Source organism: Maylandia zebra, linkage group LG15, assembly GCF_041146795.1.
Source record: "Maylandia zebra isolate NMK-2024a linkage group LG15, Mzebra_GT3a, whole genome shotgun sequence".
NCBI lineage: Eukaryota > Metazoa > Chordata > Actinopteri > Cichliformes > Cichlidae > Maylandia > Maylandia zebra.
Genome location: NC_135181.1, coordinates 18732635 through 18754174, shown reverse-complemented (window position 1 = coordinate 18754174; position 21540 = coordinate 18732635). Strand labels below are relative to the sequence as shown.

The following is a 21540-nucleotide window of genomic DNA, read 5'->3' as shown; positions in this document are numbered from 1 at the left end:
TCTGTAGTTTTTGTTGTTGTTCCTAGTTGATCCAGGAGTCGGTGCTCCCCGGTCTCTGGTGTTATTCTTACTTCAGTGTATTCTTCATGTTGCAGCGTCAGTTATGTCTTTTAGTTACTTCTTATTTTACTTTGAAGGTTTTTTTCTCTTGTGTCTTCTTTTGGTTTTATTTCCTGCTCCTTTCCTTGCCCTCCTTACTTTTATTGCTTTAATTTCTACTTTTTCTTATATGAGAATATGTAAGTTACAAGTATCATGTATGTCTTTACTTGACTGTTCCAAACTCAATATCATTTCGAGCCTCTGATTACAGCTTTTCTAGTTACTGCAGAGATTAAAGGTCTGGAGTCACAGTGATGCAATTTTCAAGTTATGAAAATTGCACATGTTCTTGTCATTATCTGCCTCCTTGCTCTAAAGGACGATTTAAGTAACAAGGAAATACAGGAAGAGAGGAAAACGGAAATAAGCTCCCACAGACAGACAATGCATTGGTCACATTCCAGATTACAAAAAGACAGTGTGTGCATGTGGCAACTCTGTGCAGGCTATATGGTTTTTGCTCTCCAATGGGTTGTATGGGTGAGCACGAAAACACACTCTTACACCCAAGCAGAGGACAGTGGAGTCCTTCAGAGGGGATGCGTCTGCAGCAGGTTTCCACAGAAAGCCTCTTTGTTTTGAGCTGTCTTTGTGTTTGCTGCGTGAATGTGTCCGTGAGCGACCGGTTCGCTGTGCTTTGTGTTCTGTCATATTCTTTCAGCTTCATTAAAGGACTGATTCATGTCAGGGATTTTCCCTCTCATGCATTCTATGTCTGCCCTCCCTGACAGGCTAGCTGGATCCCTTACACACAGTCTTTACGATGTGAAACGTCGGTGACTTAAACGGCCACTTGACATTTTGGATTTAACTCAAAGTTTGAGTCTGTCTCATTCATCACGCACTAATCTTGTAAAGCAAAATCACGTTTTAGCTTGATTCAAAATTGCAAAAACATTTAAATCTAAATCCAGAACCGTCAAAGTGCTTCCCACGGGTGCTTGCACATTTCATTCATCCGCAGTTCACACTGATATATTACATACTTGCCCAGGCAGCATTTCTCTCCATTAGCAACCCTTCTCCTCTCCCAATAATTACACACTAAGCCTTCTTAACTTTAACAAATACAGCTGGTGGCAACAAATTTTAGAGCCACCTTACTAACAATTAAAAAAATACTGGTGCCAGTGTTCAGTCTCCTAGCAGATGCACCTGTGGTATGGATTTGAAAACTCTGCGTCACCTCATTCTCGAGTTATTGCATTCACAAAGTCAAGACAAAAATAGAAATTACTGTGCTCTGTACAGACACGTGACAAGCACTGATGAAAGTGTTTAATGTGTTCCTCTTTATGCCTGAGCAGAGACTAATCACACGCTGGCCCTCATTCATAAATATTTTTCAGTAAAATCTCCATTTAAAATGGTTCATTATAATCGTCCCTTTAATTGTGCCAGTTGTTTCTAACAGTTTTTAAAATCTCCCAGAAAACTTGAAACTCAGTTTACTGCAGTAACTGACAAAAGAAAAGGAGTAAATTAATGAGACTGGATGGTGAGGGCTGCAGGACTTGAGAGGGTTCAGAAGTTACCGTCAGATAATTAAGTAACAAAAGCTACCTGTTTTCTGCTTATTAGCCCAATACAAGTGAGTTTTTCACACTGGAAGGCACGCTTTACAATTGGGCGCTGGGGGGAGGGGTTTGTGGCAAATTGTTGTCTGCTGATTATAAAAAGCTCCACTGTGAGCCTCAGTGGGTTCATAAAACTGTGTCAAACCCCAATTACACCCATTCACAGATCTAACAGATATAACAACATCCAATTAAATTGGAACAATGTTGGTGTATACTGCGCATAAATGCTGGTTAGTCTAAATACAAACAGCAGGCAAACAAGAGTGTAGCTTCTGCACTGATTTCCAGCCTTAAATCAAAATAACATTTAAAGCACAGAAAAAAATGAGTGTCGCACTGGGACGAGAACAATATTTCCATCAGCTGTTATGATGAAAATGAAGAAAACAGTGCAGCGGCATCCTTTATGTGAACTTAAGAAAGCATTTCTACCAATAAGACCTACAGTGCTGTGAAAAAGTATTTGGTCTCTTCCTGATTTTTTTGTTCTTTTGCATTTTTCTCACATTTAAGTTTCAGATCATCAAACTAACTTTAATACTAGACAGAAATAAATCTAAAATGCAGTTTTTAAATGATTAATGATGAATTCAATGTGGTTAACCACATGTTTTAGTTCAGTTTTACGAGCCACACTCAGGACTGATTACTGCCAGACCTGCTGAATCAAGAAGTCACTTCAATAGAACTTGTCTGACAAAGTAAAGTCAGACAGACATCATGCAACAATCCAGAGAAACCCAAGAACAGATGACAAACAAAGTTACTGACATCTATCAGTCTGGAAAGGGCTACAAAGCCATTTCTAAGGCTTTAGAACTCCAGTAAAAACTGGTGAGAGCCATTATCCACAAATGGAGAAAACAGTGGTGAACGTTCCCAGGAGTGACCTGCCTAAGAAAACCAAAGGTGATGCTGTCTTCACTTTTGTCACAAGCAGGTGACCTGTAGAGACTTGAAAGCAAAACAATCCCGTCATTATCTTCTGACCAAACTTTTCAATCTTTGCAATATACATGTTCAATAAATAAATTCAATACATTTAAACGCTAAGAAAGAAAAGTCATGGTTATGGTTAAAAGGACTTTTAAATCTTCGAGTTAACTTTTCTGATTAAAGCTGATACAAAGAAGGCAGGAAAACAGGAAGAGGTCGTGGGGAGGAGGACGATGACTCAGGGTGGAAGCCAAATGACCTTCACTCAGATGACTGTCGACTCACTGGAGTCATGATTCTGTTTCCAGACATCCAGGCAGATCAAGGTTTCAGTCTCACACACAAAGCCTTTCCATCACTTTAAAGGACATCATTTTGACTTACACTCCTTTTATGATTTATCCAAACCATAATCAATAACAATATGTGCCAAACCTTAGTCACAACCTAACCTTATACTAATCTTGAGTCAAATCTTGGTCCTAAAATTAAATGATGATAAACAAAGATTCCGATTTTTGTCCCTGCAACACGAGTAGTACAAGTAAACACACGCAGCTCAGTTAAGGTTAATGTAAGCATGCTATGTTGGCCAACAAGATACGACTATAAATGACTTTTATCATAAATAGCTAGTGCTAAACAAGGCTTAAGCAAAATATACTGGAGAAACTGAACAGCAGCTTGATACAGTAGACTCTCTTTCAGTACAATTTAATGCTAAACAAGACAAAACATCACTCACGTCTCACTTTAAGCCTTAACATAATTTATACCACAGCAACACTCGGGGAAACAGCAGGTGTGATTGTGTGCAATAAACTTGTAATTTCAGCAGCCAGAAGTTTATAGATAGTGTGATAGTTGCTGCAGGAATGGCAGTCTAACTGCAAAATAACACAGGCACAGGGTGACCTTGCTTTTCTATATGAATATAACCAGAATGCCAGCTAAGTCGAGTCCCCTTTTGCAAAGAGACAAGCTGCACTCATCTGTGCAGACAGACTCAAATTTATTGCATTGTGTTGGCTGCCTGTGTTTATAAACTGGGCAGCAGTAATTAGCAAAGCTTTGCCAATCAACCTGGAAGTGAATGCAGTTAATCCAAGTTGGACTGCAACTGTTTGGAGACAGGTGGCTTTCAATCGCAGTGACAAGCTATCACAGTGCCGATAGCTGGTTGTTTATCTCACAGCAAAATTACCAGAAACTGCAAAGTTTAAAGAAACATTGTGGGAAGCAGCGGAGTCTGCAGGAGGATGCCGAAGAAGAAAACTGAAGCATTTAGAAATGTATTTGAGAGCGCATATGAGTGCCAGCCTGCATACTTATTTATGGATATATGATCTGCCCATAAGTGTCTGCTCAGATTCTTCTGGCTGTGACTGATCCACTTGCTGATGGGAAAGTGAAGAGAATGGGAAGTGTTGCACATTGAGCTGGCTCATCAGCATCAGCCAGCCAATGACAGCGAGGCCGGGGCCCGCTGGGAGCCTGGGCTATAAATATAATGTGACGACAACAGGTCTGTGCAGCAGAAAGACAGAAATCCTAGTGGGCAGACACACACGCAGAAGAAAAGAGAAGTAAAAAGAAGAAGACAATTGAGTATGAAAAACAGCGAGCAGCGTAGGCCGGGACATATCGAAGAATCTGTTTCACATTAGTCCTGGTCGATGCAAAAACCACTTAAACTGCCACGACTTGAAGCCTCAAATCCTATTACAGTTTGACATCCATCCCTCATCAACTGCATCCTTCAAAGACAGGACACAGATTCAGTAAATGCCTTACAATCAGCAGGACATCTGTCTATTTTGCTGGAATACAAACACAAGCAGAAACAAATACAAATTTATTTTGTGATTTGACCTGTCTTTCTGTTTAGGCCATACATTTTCACAATAAAAGACACAGATATTCATATTTGACAATAATTTTCCTCAAAGGTTCCTATTTGTTGATACATATTAATGTAGATGATTAAAAAAAAACACTGTACACTGTCAATCCAAGCTTTTAAATCTATACTTTATCAGGAGAAAAGAGGGTGATGATAAAAATATTTGAGCTGTAAAATTGTGCAGCATGTACCTGCCACCTTATATCAAGAGGAGTACAACAAATTTACTGTGGCATTTCTTTCATGCTCAAACCTGCAGCAGATTTTTGCAGGAAGATTTAAGCAAGACTTCAACATTTTGAGAAAAATGCAGCTGCTTGAAGAAAAGACAGCAAATCAGTCCTGAAAGCGATGTGCTTTGGCCCGAGTTCTTGAGAGCTGGATTACAAATTGGTCTGTCTGTAAAGGGCTTTGGGTCTATTTGTGTGTTTTCAAATGTGCTGTATAAATAAAACTCACTTGACTTATTCCTGCCTAGGGTCAAGATCTCTCTTAAGCTCTAGTTCAGCTTTCTGTAGTTTCTTCTTTAGTAAATCTACTAAAATTATCTAAATAATAAGTTCATTTGCGAGTTTTAGTTACTTTCTGTTACTCTTAACTACGCTAACTGATATCTGGAAAGCAAATATAAAACTTCAAAATGCCTAAAAAGTCTTTAAAGATTTGAGCGTGTGTAGTGATACTTGTACCACTGGGACTAAAGCTTACAAATAAAGAGATTATGTCTCTTCTGGTACATCTATATGAAAGAGAACCATTTATAGTAACACTGTAAACATACTTTAAGTGACCCAAGGGACATTACAGATTATAATGTAGGTACAATCACATGTAGAATCATAAAGAAGCTCACAAAATAGTGTAATTTCTTTATTTTATATTATAACCCCTCATAAATCTTGTTCATTGCTGTGTATTCACCAATATAAGTAAAACTATTTTACATTAAAAACAACAAAACAGAAACATTGAAAAACACTTTTTGGCAGACAACCAGTCACAACGGCGACTACAGTGAGCAAAAAGTAGGTGCAACTGTAAAACAGGTTGCTCCGCAGGCTTGATTTGGGAGTTTTTACCTCCGATGCACCTCCTGACAAAACTCAGTTTTTGGGAAACAAACCAGCAACCTTCCACCTGCCAACCAAGTGTGTTAACCACTAAACTATGCACTGACACTAGCATAAGCTAACTGCTGTCTTTAAAATAAAGCAAATGCATGTAGAGGTACGTTTTGGACTAATTTTGACCCAACATGTCTTTAAGTGCTTAAATTCATTATTTAATATCTATGGAATTCATACAACATCATATTAGCAAAATATTACATTACTTGTACCTCTTAAAATCCAATTTTCACTTTCTGTGCCGTGTGAGATAACATATATTTAATATTTGATGTGTACGTGCAGACATTTCTCTCTCTCGGTGAATGTTTTCTCTAGCGACACACATGCCGCCTTCGCGTAGCCAAACAGACACACATGAAAACAGACATGGACACACACAGTTGGTTCATCAATATTTCAGTGATGCTGCCTTCCATGCTGAAAGATGTAGAGCAGAGATGAGCTTGTGCAGTTATCAGCCTCCCACACACACACACACACACACACACACACACACACACACACACACACACACACACACACACAGGCCTCTGTAAGTCTGTTCAGGCCTTTCCTCTAATTTAACAGGAAGGCAGCTATGCAAACAGGATACGCCATTATTCTATCCATAAAGCTGCATGTGTGGTATCTGTGTGTGTGTGTGTGTTTGTGCGCATGTTTGTAAAATAAATTTTTGATCCCTAAACGGATACTGTGGAAAGCTGATATGCACATACAGTGTGTGCATGCACATGTATGTGTGTATCTATAGTTCCCATGAGGCCGCTGGTATTGTTGGTGACCACGCGCTCTGATTGGCTGAACTTCAGCTGGCAGGATGGAGGACCAAACTTAATGCACATCAATTTCCTGTGATAACAAAGAACAGAGTAGAAAGCTGCAGTGGGATAAATTAGTTCACGCTTATGCGAAATGAGCTACAAAGTATAAGCACGAGGTACGAGTTTCAGTTATTACCCTGCTCCGGGCTAGGTTGTCCTCCACTGTTTCTCACAATGCCTGACGATGCAAAGTCTATTTTAAGTTTCCTACAAAAGGGATCAAAAGATCAAGAGTGCCAACAGAGAAAGAGCCCAGTGTTTCCCAACACAGACTTTATCTGGGCATCTTGCCATGGACAAGTTTTTATTCTTAGATTCCACTTGGTGGATTCACACTCTTGAGATCAGACTGTGCTAATAAAATGTTCTGTTAACACAAGCAAAAACTCCAGTTTGCTCTAAATTTGCAGTTACTGGTGGTGATTTCTTTAATTTCACACATTTACAATGGAGATGTGTGAAATTGTCCAATTTGCAGCGCTGCTTTTCAGAGAAAGCAGCATGCATAAAATTACCAGCTGTACTAGCAGATGAGACCGTCTGCAATAATCACTGCTGTATTAACTTGCTCTGAGGTCTAATCCATCAAAGGGGGAGGTCTGAAACTTACCTTACTGCATGTGTGTTGAGGAAATAAAATATATTTATTTATAGGGGGAAAAGGAAATAGTTTTTGATGAATGTTAGTTTGAAGGTTACTTTGAACATCACATATTGTGAAAGGATGGGTTCATGGGTTAGGATTTTAGTAGGTTTTTTCAGGGAAGACGAGGCTATAGAAAGAACCTAAAGAGAAGGAAAGATTTAAGTTCGCAAGACTTGCAAAACCTTAAATTTCCAATTTGAAGCAAGAAGAAAAAAATATAAACATGAGAGAATCGTGACTCGAGAAGAGCAGCTTAAATGCCCGGTGGGGTGAAACAACAGACAGTATAAAAGGCGGCTGTAGCTTCCTGGTCTGAAAAGTGACCTTCAAGATGGTGATGATGGAAGAATCATCTTCAGCCTTGAAAACAGAACAAACAAATGGTGGCATCAAGGTCTATCTGTAATGCTATCTACAGGCGAGACTGCTTCTTCTGAAGATGAAACAACCTGAACTTTTTTTTTAAACATCAATTTAAAGCTGGTTCAGGTAGATTTAATATATTTCAAAAACTAACAGAAACATGAAACCAGAAGGGCAGAAAAAATTACGAGAGCACTGATGAAAGAGGCGGTAGGTAGAGGAGAGACTCTGCAGTTTTGACCCAGAAAACTGGATCTAAGAATAGTTCACATGAGGGTCGATCACAGCAGCCTCCTGAAGAGAAGCTGCTGCATGATGCCATAAAGCTCTCGACAGCAGCTCACTGTTTCATAACAGCATGAATCCAAAGCTGCACTCTGCTTAGGCAGGTAAAAAATATCAGAGTAATGTGAACCTAACTGGAGGTAAAGGGAGAGAAAACAGCCACTTTATTAGACACATTATGACGGTCAAATGTTAGAGGGAAAGGTGATGTATGATAAGAGGACTCAATGAGCGCCTAAGGTCCTGTCCTAGAGACCAGTCTGCAACCAGACTGCATCCTGAACACTTTTATTCCTCATTTTTAATAACATTACACACTGATGATATTTTCTTATTAATGCCAAGCGAGATAACATTAAACTCGAGGCATAAATGATACATTTAGTCATTTGCTATATTTGATATATAATCAAAATTCATTCAATCAAATATGCACATCTGGCTAATTGTTGTGACAAAGCAGCTTAGACACAGAAAGCGATGACTTCCTGTTAAAATGCTAAAGATGCAGCTGTGAGGCACAGGTGCCCGTTCACACTTCAGAGGCTGTTGTACCAAATAAAACAAGCCCATAAAATGTGGGTGAATACTGTTATAAAAACCTTTTTAAGTTAATTCATTTTAAAGAATTTAAACAGTTTTGAAGTTGCCCTACTGGCTAAAAAACTAATTGGGTAACCAGGTCTCTTGGTTAAAGAATAAAGACTAAAAGAGAGGTAAATTAGTGAATGATAATCACATATATATCCAAAAAACACTAATGTAGCAGACACAGGTTCACCTTCACACCCAGCTCTTTACCAGGACAGCGTTAGCCCTGTGATAGAGTGGTGACCAGCCCAATGAAAACAACATGTCTAACTGGATCTGTAGGTTTGTGACTCTGGTCTGGACTTCAGTATTCAGGATTTTTGTGTAATATTCAAGAGCAAAGCTGCATTTGACTGCTTCTTGAATGAAGCTGAATGCTTTTAATTGGAAATCACTCTAGGAAACCTTCACAGGGGACCTTTACGCTTGCTTTTCTACCAGGACATGCAGATGACTTCTCAGAAAAGTCTCTATATAAAAGATACACTAAGGCTGGTGACTCTCATCTTTTCATCTGCCTGTGGATGGGGTTACATGCACCTATTAGGGTAGCTTTATCCTCCCGCGCAATGTGTGGCCTGAACACAAATCGTAAATGGACTTGTACTTATACTGTGCTTTTCTACGCTGTTTGAGGACTCAAAACACTTTCTTACTAACAGCATAATTCACCCAAGTTAAAAAATTCACACAGTCACATTCCATTGCAGGGCAGCTGGGGGTTCTTGCCCCAATACTACAATCAACCCCCCAAAAAACCCTTTAGTGTTGAGAGTGAAGCAAAGAAGACAAGAAGTTTCTTACTTCCAGCATAAAGAGAAAGGTCGGCTATCATAGGCGAGTTTAGACTCTTTTTGGGAGTGCTCAAGCGCCCTTTCCCCCTTTTTTTTCTATTTATGCCTGTTGTTCTTCTAACTAATTGTTGTTTAGTCTCACTGTGCACACCCAGACACACAGCAGAGTCGCTCACCGATGGTGGAAAAACGTTCAGCAAAGAAGATAATCTAGCATCACCACAAATGCAGAGTTAACCTCTAATTTTGCCCATAATTAAACCATGACTGAATAATGAAGTGAAAATAAAATAGATTTATAGACCATTTCTTCCTGATTTCTCGTGGTTTTGACAGATCATAAAGTTGAATATTTTTCTCGTGCCTTTGGCGAGTCTGTCAGTTCAGTCCCACCTCAGCTTTTCTCCCAGCACAAGAGGAAAATGGTGAAAACAAGAGCATGACGTGGACACACATCCTCATATCATGACCTGCAGACCTAACAGGATGTCACACATTAAATATGACCACGTAAATTAAACCTGGCAGCACCTCCAGCAGGGCACAAAAAAGTTCTACAACAGTTGCACCAACGTCACAGCACAATCCACAGATGGAGCGCTGTACCTTGGAGGCCAGTTAGCTAACAGCACCCTGCAGAAGCACCAGCTGACCCAACACAAGGCTGGTTTCTGACCTACTTCTTTTTGTTGTGTGTGTTTTAACTGGGCGGACGAGAGTGTGCGAGGGAGACAGAGACACAAGCAGAGAGGAACTCTATTGCATTACCATCTCATTTTATCTATAATTGGCTATTCCAGAGCACATTTCCACTGCTCCATCTCTAGTCTGTTGCCTTTTCTCTCTGTCTCTCTGCCTAGTAACCTGTCTCTCATTGAACCGGAGAGCAGAAGGAAAAAAAGAACACTTCAGGCAACCTTCTGCGATTGGCAGGTTAATGTCAGCCTCAGCCAATAAAAAGGAAGCTGGGCCAGGGTACTTAGGTGGGTAAGGAGCAAGGGGATCATATAAAAAAATGCATGATAAATTCTAGTTTCTACAAAATTTAGAGCAACAGAAACATTTGCTATTTATATTTTTTATGATTTTATTTTATTTGTTTTTATTATTTTAAATGAGACTAAATTAGATAAAGAGGTCAACATCATCTATATTTTATCTATGATAGGGAACATTAGAGTTGTGCTCTTGTGCAAATAATACAAAGACTGCTCTGTCTGATGTAGCTACTGGAAACAATAACCATAAACACAACAAACACCACCATATTTATTCTCTATAATAACATCCACTCAGCTGCTTTACAGCTGAAAGAGCTGGTTATTGTCAGTGCCGAATAATCTGGGGAACAGTTTCACTAATTAAATCCTTGAAAAAGATGTCAAACTAAAACCCAGATATATTTAATGTAGTGTAATAAATTAAAGCGTAAGGAGGGATTATGTAATGTTTTAAAAACTACTGATGAATCATTATCTATTCTTGTTAGTTAAGTGAGTGTTTATCCTTTATATGGTTTAAAGGGATATCTTTCCTTAAGTGTGGAGGAACCCCCGGGGAGACCGAGGACAAACTGGGGAGATTACATCTCTCGGCTCGGCTGACCTGCGAACGCCTCAGCCTCAGCCTCAGCTGGAGAAAATGGATCCACGGATCTTTCCTTGAATCATGACAGAGTTTTGTGTTATTGTGGATATTTTCACATTGGCACATTGTGCAATCTGCTCGTGTTTATAGAGACTGTTCAGACCTGATGTCGCAAAAGTCATGCCTTTGGATGAAAATTAACAGGAGTAGCAATAAAAAGCCCATCTGTGGTGTATATTAATGAACTTTAAATTATTGTTTTTTGACCATGCATGAGACATCTGCAAGGGCTGAACTACATCATAAATTAATGTAACCTCATGAGCTCTCAAGCTCAGCGCAGAGAAAAGATTAGACTAACTAACATAATTTAATTTACTTTTAAATTGAGTCATGAACTGATGGCGTAAAACTTGTCAACAGTGTTCATGTTTCTGCTCATGGTATTAACAAAACCATGTGACCGAGTGGAGCGGTGTCGTTTATATGTTTTTTTGTTTTTTACTATTTTTGGACAACAATGGAGCTCTTTTTTCAGGTTTTATCTACCGCCACAGTTATCTGTTAGATTTTACCATTTGTTGGAGCAAACAAATTAACCTTCATCTTGTTTGCTGTGGGGTATATCAGGTTTCCTTCTTTCTGATGCATCAAAGGCAGGAAATACTTCTTACCCTTAATCATCTTCCTCCCCAAGGGGAGTTTCTCATTCTCATCACTCGGCAACCACCCAGTCACCATCAAGCATACAGAAAGAGCCAATGACAATCTAAACTGTGTACGCAGACAGAAAATTTCATACAATTTAGCACTAAACAGATTTCATCTCATGGCTGTTTGGAGAACAACAAGGAGAAATATGAGAAGCCTCATGCGGAGATTCAAATGAAAGTGCTGTGATCAGCAGACAAATATACATTTGGCTATGTCTCGTGGGACTTCCTACACCTCAGACCTTCAATCACAAACTGCCAAACAGTAGAAACGAGGCAAAAATGAACATGTTTACTCTGCTCGTAAAAGTGGAGTATAAGCACTCTGGCTGTTTCAAGGATTTTTCGTTTTGAGCTTGTGCAGCTGAGTCCATGAAATAAAACTCTGGAAATACATTCTGCTTCAAATTTGCACAAGTGCTGAGATGTTTTCCACATGAAAAAACATTAAAAGATTTCATTAGCAACTCAACAAGATGAAATCTTGGGCTGTATGGATAGGATAATTTATATTAGAACACATTTACACCGTTTCCTTTTTGCTAGCTGTCTTTTGGGCTTGATGTGCAATAATTTGAGTCACTAAACTGCACATCTTGACTGTTTTTGTGCTGTTGGTGCTTTTCATTGCATTGCAATGGATTTACAATAATATGGCTAATTAAGCTAGCCCCACCCTCTTATCCAAGAATGGTTTCACTCCAAAAACTCAGATGGAAATGGCCATAATGTACAGTGATCCTGAGCAACAATAACAGATAATAACGGGACGGAACAGCTGTGGAAGTGACAGAAGCCAAAACATGCGAAGGAATGCACTGAGATGCCTAAAAGAAGCAGACAATCTGTGTTGTGAGGGCAGGGGTGCCTCCAGAATGTTTTCATAGGGGTGGCTATATAGAGGGCACTAAAATGTTGGGGTGTGCTCTTCTGTCTGTGCGTGTGAGCGCACTTGCATATCTTCTGTATATAGTCTATGGTTTACTGGACAATAATACAAACCCTTTGGTTCAAAAAAATCTTTCACTCAATAAGATTTTCTTTAATTTAAGAGCCACCACTGCACGACGATGTTCGGCAGCAACTATTCAAAATTATTGTTTGCCTGTATTCCAATATATTAGCAACTTTTTATGTTTTTTTTTTTTGCAACAATATGGCTATTGGGTTGTCATATATTGACTTTAGCTGCTTTGCCTACATGGAAGAAATCCACATATAGGTAAAATGGATCAATTTGTCCATGCACATCAGTTTTGTTTGGATTCTTGGGGATAATTATAACCTTTGTAAATCTGTAAAAACCCTTTCTTTCTCTGTTATTACACTTCTCCAATTGCTGCTACCGCTCTTACTGCTCTCTTTCCGCCTACACTGAATATTTTTTAACCCACTGCTGAATGCATCAAGTTAACACCCCTGCTGTGAGAGCTTTTAGAGGATCGCTTGTAGGCTGAGAGAAAGTGGAAACATCAAAAATTCAAACTACACCATTAATATTACTCCTAGAATACACAGAATCTCACAAACTGATAACAGTCGAGAAAGGTTTTTCCTTCAAATGCAAACCTACATCATACTGCCCTTCTATTGCTCGCCTAGAAGAAACACTGAAAATGTCTCTGCCCTCCTCTCGTTTCCTCACTCCATGCCCTCGGGCTGATCAGTAAGCTGATCTGGCAGTGTCTCGTGTTGGATGGTCGAGAGACTGCAGCTAAAGTATTATAGAGCGAGTCATTCAGTCATTCTGCACGAGTGACTTATTGACTGGATATGCCCATGAATCAGAGCAACTAATTAATGCAGCTCTGACTCAGTCTTGATTGCAGGCTGTGTGATGGCGTGTGTGATTATAGCAAAGAGAGAGCTGACATTTTAAGCTTCAGTGGCTCCAGTGCCTGTCGGGACATATGAGAGACATCAGACCAAACTGTGGATACAGGGCGCTATGTGGGAAAACACATCTATGCACAGCTATTAATAGTCCTAAATGAAGATTTAAAGAGATCTGACTGGTTTAATAAGTGTAATCTGAGAAGGAAAAGACTATAGTAACAGCAGCTATAGCTATAGGAGTCTAATCAGCAATATCAGAGCAAATATTTGTAGAAATGTTTGTATTTCAAGTGAAACCATCATACTGGCACATTCTAAATACAGACTGCAGAGTATGAGTACACTAATCTGTGTCTTTGAAGGTCACATTGAGGCGTTAACAAGCTGACTGTGTACTCAGACTACAAAACAGCTTTTACAATGCAGCATACAGAGCAGCAGAGTCCTAGCAGCTCAGTCTCATCACAAAATTGAAATAATCACAAAAAAAAACCCCAACCCGTTTGTATCTGTGCACTGACAGACAATCTGACAGACATTCATTTTTTTGTGACAGTCAGCACTATTTTGAAAGTGTTCATCCATCAGTCTTCTTAACCACCAATCCAACTCAGGGTCATGAAAGGGCCTATTCGAGCTGTCATTGACAGGAAGGCAGCGGGGTACAGTGCTAAGACAGACAGACAACCAGTCACACTCACAACCACCAGTTAACTAAACATGTGTCTTTTGACTGTGGGAGGAAGCAGGAGTACCTGTTTCTGTGTGCAGCACATGTGTTGACACATTAGAGGGTATGCATCACCATTGCAACCGAAAAAATGTAGCTTTGAAAGAGGGTAACAACCGTATTTAAACCCAAACCATGATTGTTTTCTAAACCCAAAACAGTATTTTTATTGCCTAACCAAACTGTAGTCTGCAGTGTATGAGCAGTGAAATGATTCACCACAATACCAACCCTTCCGCATCCAAACCTTTAGCCTTTTAAAAGTATAAAATATTAATTTTAATGACTATGTCATAAACTGCTGTGAGACTGCGCTGGTTCTATACATTGTTCTAAGCAATCAGATTAGCAGTAAATGTTTAAAACAAACCTGAGGATAATAAACACAAACTATGGAAGAGTACAGCAATACAGGAAGCTGATAGTGCAGCAATTAAACAGACTGGGCTTAATTAGGTCCTTTAATTACAAAAAAAAAAATACAATGACAAATTTATTTGATATTCATGTTTTTATATATTACTCAATTAATCTAATTTAACTCTAATAGAACGCTCAAACCAGTAGCAGTAGTAGTGACGACATTTGTAGAAGAAGAGATGGCCTTCCTGATGCAACGCCAAAGGGAACTGGATCCTTTGCTTGTTAGGCAAAGGTGTAAAATGCTACACTACAGAATCAGAACCAGAATCAGAATATTTTATTGATCCCTAGGGGAAATTTTGTACTACACTAAATTATGTACTATGTACTGAATTATATACTATACTACAGGGCCACTAATAAGAACACTTAGTAAAGGTTAGCAAAGGGGTGTAGAACTCCAGGCCTCGAGAGCCGGCGTTTTAGATCTCACCCTGGGTCAACACACCTGAATCAAATGATTAGTTCATTACCAGACCTTGGAGAACTTAAAGACATGTTGAGGAGGTCATTTAGCCATTTGAATCAGCTGTGTTGGATCAAGGACACATCTAAAACCTGCAGGACACCGGCCCTCAAGGCCAGGAGTTCGACACCTGTGGGTTAGCACATTTACTCCGGTTCTAACTCTGAAGCACAGCTGCAGATGGATGTTTGTTTGGTTAAAACTTTCGGATTAAATTTTAGTGTATGTTAAGGTCAGAGTTTGGCCTTGTGTTATGATATTTGGGATTAGAGTAAGGGTCAAAGGAGACGTGGGCAAAATACGACCCTCAGTCCGAATCAGCCCACGGACCATCTCAATCCAACAACCACAGAGAAAAATCAATCAAATCCAACACTGTGTTAATGAATCTCAAGAAGTGTGTCTCCAGCGAGTCTTTGGATATTCAGGCCTGTAAAACAATCTGTCATGTCCATCAAATTTACCGATTACCACACTTCAGCACCATGTGTGTCATGTTTGACTTTAGATGTCCTTTTTCTGAGAGAGTATGGCCCTCTGAAATACAACGTCAAACCTAAAATAAGCGGATTCTTTTCTTCTATTTTAAAACAAACATTAAGATGACATTCAAAAAGAGGGGTTAACATTTATTCAAATAAATCGTAAAACTGTTAAATCATCGATCAACGCATTTTCTTAACCGCTTATCCACTTAAGAGTCACGGGGACACTGGAGCCTAGCCCAGCTGTTATTGAGGCATACACCCTGGGCAAGTCGCCAGTATACTCTCAGAAATCATCACTGTGCAATATCAAAGAGCTTCTGCTAACATTATCAGGGAGAAAAGATCAATTACATGTATATTTTAACAAAATAGATCTTAAAGTCCAAAATAAATGAATAGAAAGTGTTTTATTAAACGTCTTTTTTTGTGATTTGTAATTCTTTAACTAACTTTTCCAATAAATTTGTTGTATTTCTATTACTTTTTATTTAATTTAATGCAGAGAATTTCTGCACCAATACAATGCGTAGCACCATCTAACATCATCTGTGGACTTTTGGCATCTCTCCACACTTTCACCATTTGTTTCTAGTTTTTGTTTTCACTGTTTTATCTCCTGCTCTGTTCCTTTATGGCCTCAGAATTTACTATTCGATTTGTCTTTTGTGTGTGTTTGTCTGGAATGAATAAAAGAAGAAAGAAAGCAAATAAGGAACAAAGAAAGACAGGAAGAATTTAACAAAAAGAAGCAAACCACCTGGCTGGACTCACCTTGTACTTGGCGGTCAGCTGTTCTGTGGCTTCCTGTTCCTTCCTCAGATCCACCATCATCCTCTCTTTCTCTCCCAGCAGTTTCTGCTTCTCGTCAGGAATCAAGTCCTGGTCTCCTCTAATGGCCTCCTTCTCCCTCTCTAGCCGCTGCTCCTCCAGCTTCATGTAGTCCTCTCCCTCCTTCTCGACCTCTTCGTCCTCTTCATCCTCAATCTCTTTCTCCTGGTCTCCGTCCCAGCTCTCGTCCTCCACCTGCTCACTCTTCTGTTTGCTCCTCCACTTCCTGTGGTTGAGCTGGGCCCTGAGGCGAGCAATCTCTCTCTGGAACTCCCGCAACAGAGCATCCTTGGGGTCCTCGTTGACTCTGGGCTGGTTCTGGATGTTCTTGGCCCGGTTGGCGTACCGAAGGGTTGTGAGAGTCTCGTCGTAGTGCTGAGGGGCCGGGCCAAGTGTGGCAACCATAACAGTCTTAGCATTCCCGCCCAAAGAGTCCTGTAACAGCCGGGTAAGCTTGGAGTCCCGGTACGGCACATGTCCGCTGCGCCCATCTGCCAAAGCGGAGATAACATTTCCCAGTGCTGACAGGGAAAGGTTGATCTTGGCGGCCTCTTTCAGGCGCTCGCCCTGGACACCGGTCTTGGCCTGCCGCTCGCTGCCAGCCAGGTCCACCAAGTTAAGGCGTCCAACCCGTATATGTTTCCTCCCATCTGGCCCAGGCTGACTGCACTCCACAGTGATCAAAAACAAAGCGTGGGACCTGGACGAATGTTCATTCATGTCTGTTGCCCCAACCGCCCTCGCCTGATTGCCCACATTCATCACCTCCTCGATCTCCTTGATGCTCTTGCAGACACAGGATGTGAGATCTTGAACATACACACCAGTGTCTGGATTTTCTCTGAGCTCCAGGGCTCTAGCATTGCCATGATTGGGGTCAAGAAGATCCCGAACCTCCTCTCGGTAGATCTCGAGGTAGGACGCCCGCACTAGGTATTGCTTGTCAGATTGGGAGCGGGAGATGTGTGTGAAGATATGGTCAAAGGCATTGGGAATCACACCTCGTCTCTCTGGGTCCAGCCACGCTCCCTGCATGGTGTATGTCTTCCCAGTTCCTGTCTGCCCATAGGCAAATATGGTGCCATTAAACCCTCCCAGCACTGAATCTATCAGCGGCCGCACGCTCTCGTCATACAGCTCTCGCTGTTTGGAGTTTGCATCATACACTGCATCAAATGTGAATGTTTTCTGGGGCTCGCTTGGTGGTGCACGAGGGTTTCTGAGGATTACTTGTCCCAGCCGTAGGTCCATCTGCACTATTCCCCCTGCAGGCCCATTGGACTCCTCTTTCCGGCTCAAAGGGCGGCATCGAACTACCACCTTCACTGACTCACTGCTCTTGTTCTTTGACATGACTGGCTTCTGTTACTCGTTGCAAACAACAAAAAAGGAAAATGTGTATTATCTAAGTCCACAAAGCCCTCTGAAGTCCTTAATGAGCATATATCCCGTCTGTTAACTGCATGTGTTTCTTTAAATCATTCATTTAAAAAAAATCATTATGGCTTCTTGGTCATATCACAATGGAAAACAGCCACAGTGCCAAATAGCATAGACACAGATATTTACCAATACAGATGATGAATTGCCACTGTGTGTAACAGCCAGTTTCCTTGGCTTATTGTGCGTGAATGAGCCTATAAGCAGACGGACGACCAGCACCTCTCACGCTTTGGATCGACGCTCCATTGCAGTCCTATGAAAAAAGAAAAGATCCAACAACGCCGGTAATGACACAAATCAGTTCAGACATCACACGCATATCGTCCTTGGCGTGCAGCTCCGCCGCAGACCGCTGTCCGCATCCTCCCGTACTCCGCGCAGAGATGCTCCGAGGTGGATTTGCAGCTCTCGGTCCGTCCGGAGAGACAGAGCTTCCTTCTTGCACACCCCCCTCACCCCCACATACACAGTCATTCAACCATCACCACACCCCACATCACTGCGGACTGGAACAAAGAATCATGGGAAATCGAGTTTTGCCTCGCCAAAGACTCGATTCTTGTCAAAGGCTGCCACCAACTCGTTAAATGGTCACGGATGGTTTGTACAGCTGGGAATTGAAACTGGACCGTTTGCGTGTGTGTTTACACAGTGGATGTCCCCATAATTTGAAACATTTTCTTAAAATTATAGTTCATATGTATTATTATAGCCTCACACCGACATTTAGCCCACACAGCTTCCCATTTAAGTGCATTAAGCTTGGGAAAATTTATACATAACCCTCTCATTACACACTGGATGTTGTCATAAAGAAAAGTTCATCTAGCTGTTTATTTTCGAACTATAAAAAAACAAATAAACATGGGATCTCCTCTAAAATTAAAATAAAGCTTTGGCCCTTGAAGAGTTCTTGGGTACCCAGCAGGAGTCTGTATTTACTGGTTCACTGAAGGGTCAGCTGGGTTATTTCCTGCTTTTGTGTAATTACCTCAGTTACCTCTATTCTCACAATAATAGAGACTGAAAATATTCAAGAAGCCATACTGTCACTACATAAAAACACAATAAAAAGGTGATGTGATCAAACAGGACTGGCGCTGGATACTTTATTGGAAATAGATTTGTTGCAAGAAAAATACAGAGAATATTATTGTAGTTTATTTTTGATTGATTGATTTTGCTCCAAAAGGAAAATAAAAGCACCATCCCTCCTCTAATGATCCATGTATTGTCAAGTCAACACTGTGTGACAGACGCTTTTCTTAAAATCTGGCTTTTGTCCAGTGGTTTTACAGAAAAACAATAGATGCATCTGTCAAGGGGATTATGCAGAATTTTTCAGAATGCAACATTAACTACAGCAAAGACACTGCAAAGGTCCACAGCTACAGTAAAGACTGGGATCTGTTGGAAAGTGGTTTTCAGTTTTCAGACAGTTTGATAGTGACATCATAAAAAAAATTAACTAAAGAGTATAAAGAATTATGATCGAATCCTGTACAGTATCAATAAAAAATAATTAAAACAGGACCCATATGTGCAGAAATTATCTAAAAAAAAAATAAAAAAAATTAATGTGCCAGAAAGGTGACTCTGCGCTGTGTAAGTATAGTCACTAGATCCTCGAGTTATGTCAAAGAAAAAACAATTTCCTTCTAATTTGGATGAATCCAGGAAGTATAACTCATATTTAATTGGCTACACAAGAAACGGAGTAATTTCCCACATTCATGACTCCTCTGTTGAAGGGAGAACCCCAGTTTGTATACAACTGTTGTCCCAAAGCAACAAAAATTTAGGGCAAGGAGGAAAAATGTAAAATGAATCATTTTAAGACTCATCTAAGAGCATTCAAATGCAACACATTAGCGCCCTCTGCTGGATCAAGTGTGTCGTTAAAAGCCACCTAAGTAGGTCGGGAGGATTCACGTGAGTAGTCTTTCCAGGTGTAATGGAGGAGGTGACGCTGTAGTGTAGGTGATTTCTGAGCGATTCTCTGGGAAACTACCGAAGCTTACATTCAACTACTTCCCCCAACCCCTGTGTTCGCTGACAAAAAGGTGAAAATCTCAGCCACATGGGGAATTCAACACACGGTGGGAAAGCTAATGGACACAAATGACTCAACACCTCACTGAGCACTGAGATGTGTTTAATGTGCCCGGGGAAGCAATAATAAGTAAATGTACTGGACTGATGAAAATAACACAGCGAAAATTCCCCGGCTTAGGTGTCACCTTTTATGAGTCACTCACAGCCAAGTGACTCAAGCTCACCACAAACTATCCAGCTATGTGTGAAGTAAATATCTGGATATGATTGCGGGTAATTTGTATTATTTGTATTTTATAAAATGCTAAGCAGGTAATTTAAAAGTATGGTGCGAAATATCAAGAATTTATGGGTTTCTACTGAAATAAATGAGCTTTCTGAAGTTTATTGTTGGACCAAAATAGGTCAACCAAGTAGTTGTTTCAGCCCCAGTGCACAAAAAAATCAAAGTGCTCCAAGCCAAACAGTTTGAGGCCCGAATCAGCTTGCATATCTTCTTCATATAAGCTACAAAATAAATACGTCCCCAATGGACCGTTTTCTTTTTCTTTTTTTTTTAATCACAGGCAGAAGGAAGAAATTTGAGAGTTGCTGTTCCTGCGAGGCAAACCCCAAAGGCCCCCCGAAAGAATTTCTATGTTGATTTATTAGAGTGAAAAGATTTCCTAACAGTGGAGGAAGAATGCAGTGATTCATTTAGGATTTAAAAAATGTTCTAATTGAGCAAGTGACACATAAAGAAAATATGAGATAAATGATTCCCCATTTCCGGACAGGAAAAATCATGGATCCTGTAACTGTGCAGGCATTCGTGGATTTAAGTAAACACAGCATAACAACGTGTGTATTCACTGGATCACTTAAAGTATATAAGCTTTCATTATAGTCCCTATACTTTATCACTTTAATGAATCACTTTGTGACTTATTGACTGCAGGTTTGAGCATGTGTGTCTTTTCTTAATTTTCCATATAGTGGATAACTCTTTTCTTTCCCGTAGGTGTTTGCCTGGGGAAGATCTGTGGTTGGTTGGCTCATAAAAAGTAAAGGGACCGATGAAGCTTTGTTGACTTTGGTCCACTGCAATGTGGCGAGGAACTTTTAACTCCTGGCTTTTCATCTAGCACCACAATGTGGTCATATTTCAGTTTGTTCAGTACTCTGGTGGCATTGTGACAGCTCTCTGTAGCAGACGGAGAGTTGCTGGAGTGGCAGTATAGACTATTTAGCCCTGTTCAAACTTTCTTTTTCTCCGACTTCTTTTTCTCTCTTCATATCTTTCTTCCTCAGTTTGCATCAAGTCTGTACTTGGCAGTGGAAAGCAGGGCATACTCAGCATTCCTAAGGAGTGTCTGAGAGTCAAACAACTCTGACAGGCGGAAGAAGGAAAGAGTCCCTGTCCTTTCTCACAAACACACAAAGCCAACTCTAAAAGGCCCTACAGCAGTTACGTGTACATGCAGACTGTCTTTCGGTGTGTATACTTATTACAAGACTTTAGAGGATCAGTGACCTTGCACTTCACAGAGCAGAGGATGTGGGAAACGCCCGTAACAAGCACAGAAGAACTTACATATGACATCACTTTGCCTGACTCACAGCTGGGATAGTCACCGCACCAACTGCCAGCTTGCCATGAAAGCTGAAACACCCCGGCTACTAGAGATCCGCATGAAACTCGTCGCCATTTTGGTTCACTAGCGGCATTTCACAGTGAGATATGAGCGGCGCTTTGAGCCTAAATGTCAGCGTACGTTACAGAGTAACATTTGCCCTTTCTGTCAGGCTAAGACACGCCCCCTTTTTACCGCTACAATGCC

General features: G+C 40.5%; 1 protein-coding gene across 1 annotated transcript in view; it reads right to left on the bottom strand.

Annotated features, from left to right (window-relative positions):
- The window catches only part of kif3ca (kinesin family member 3Ca), a 29713-nt gene extending 8194 nt beyond the window's left edge, over nt 1-21519 (bottom strand). Inside the window, exons 1-2 of the mRNA XM_024805150.2 lie at nt 21294-21519; nt 16166-17918 (exon numbers count right to left, since the gene is read on the bottom strand). Coding sequence (XP_024660918.1) covers nt 16166-17575 — 1410 coding nt within the window. The 5' untranslated portion in view covers nt 17576-17918; nt 21294-21519. The remainder of the gene's footprint in view (nt 1-16165; nt 17919-21293) is intronic.
- Nucleotides 21520-21540: the final 21 nt, after the last annotated feature.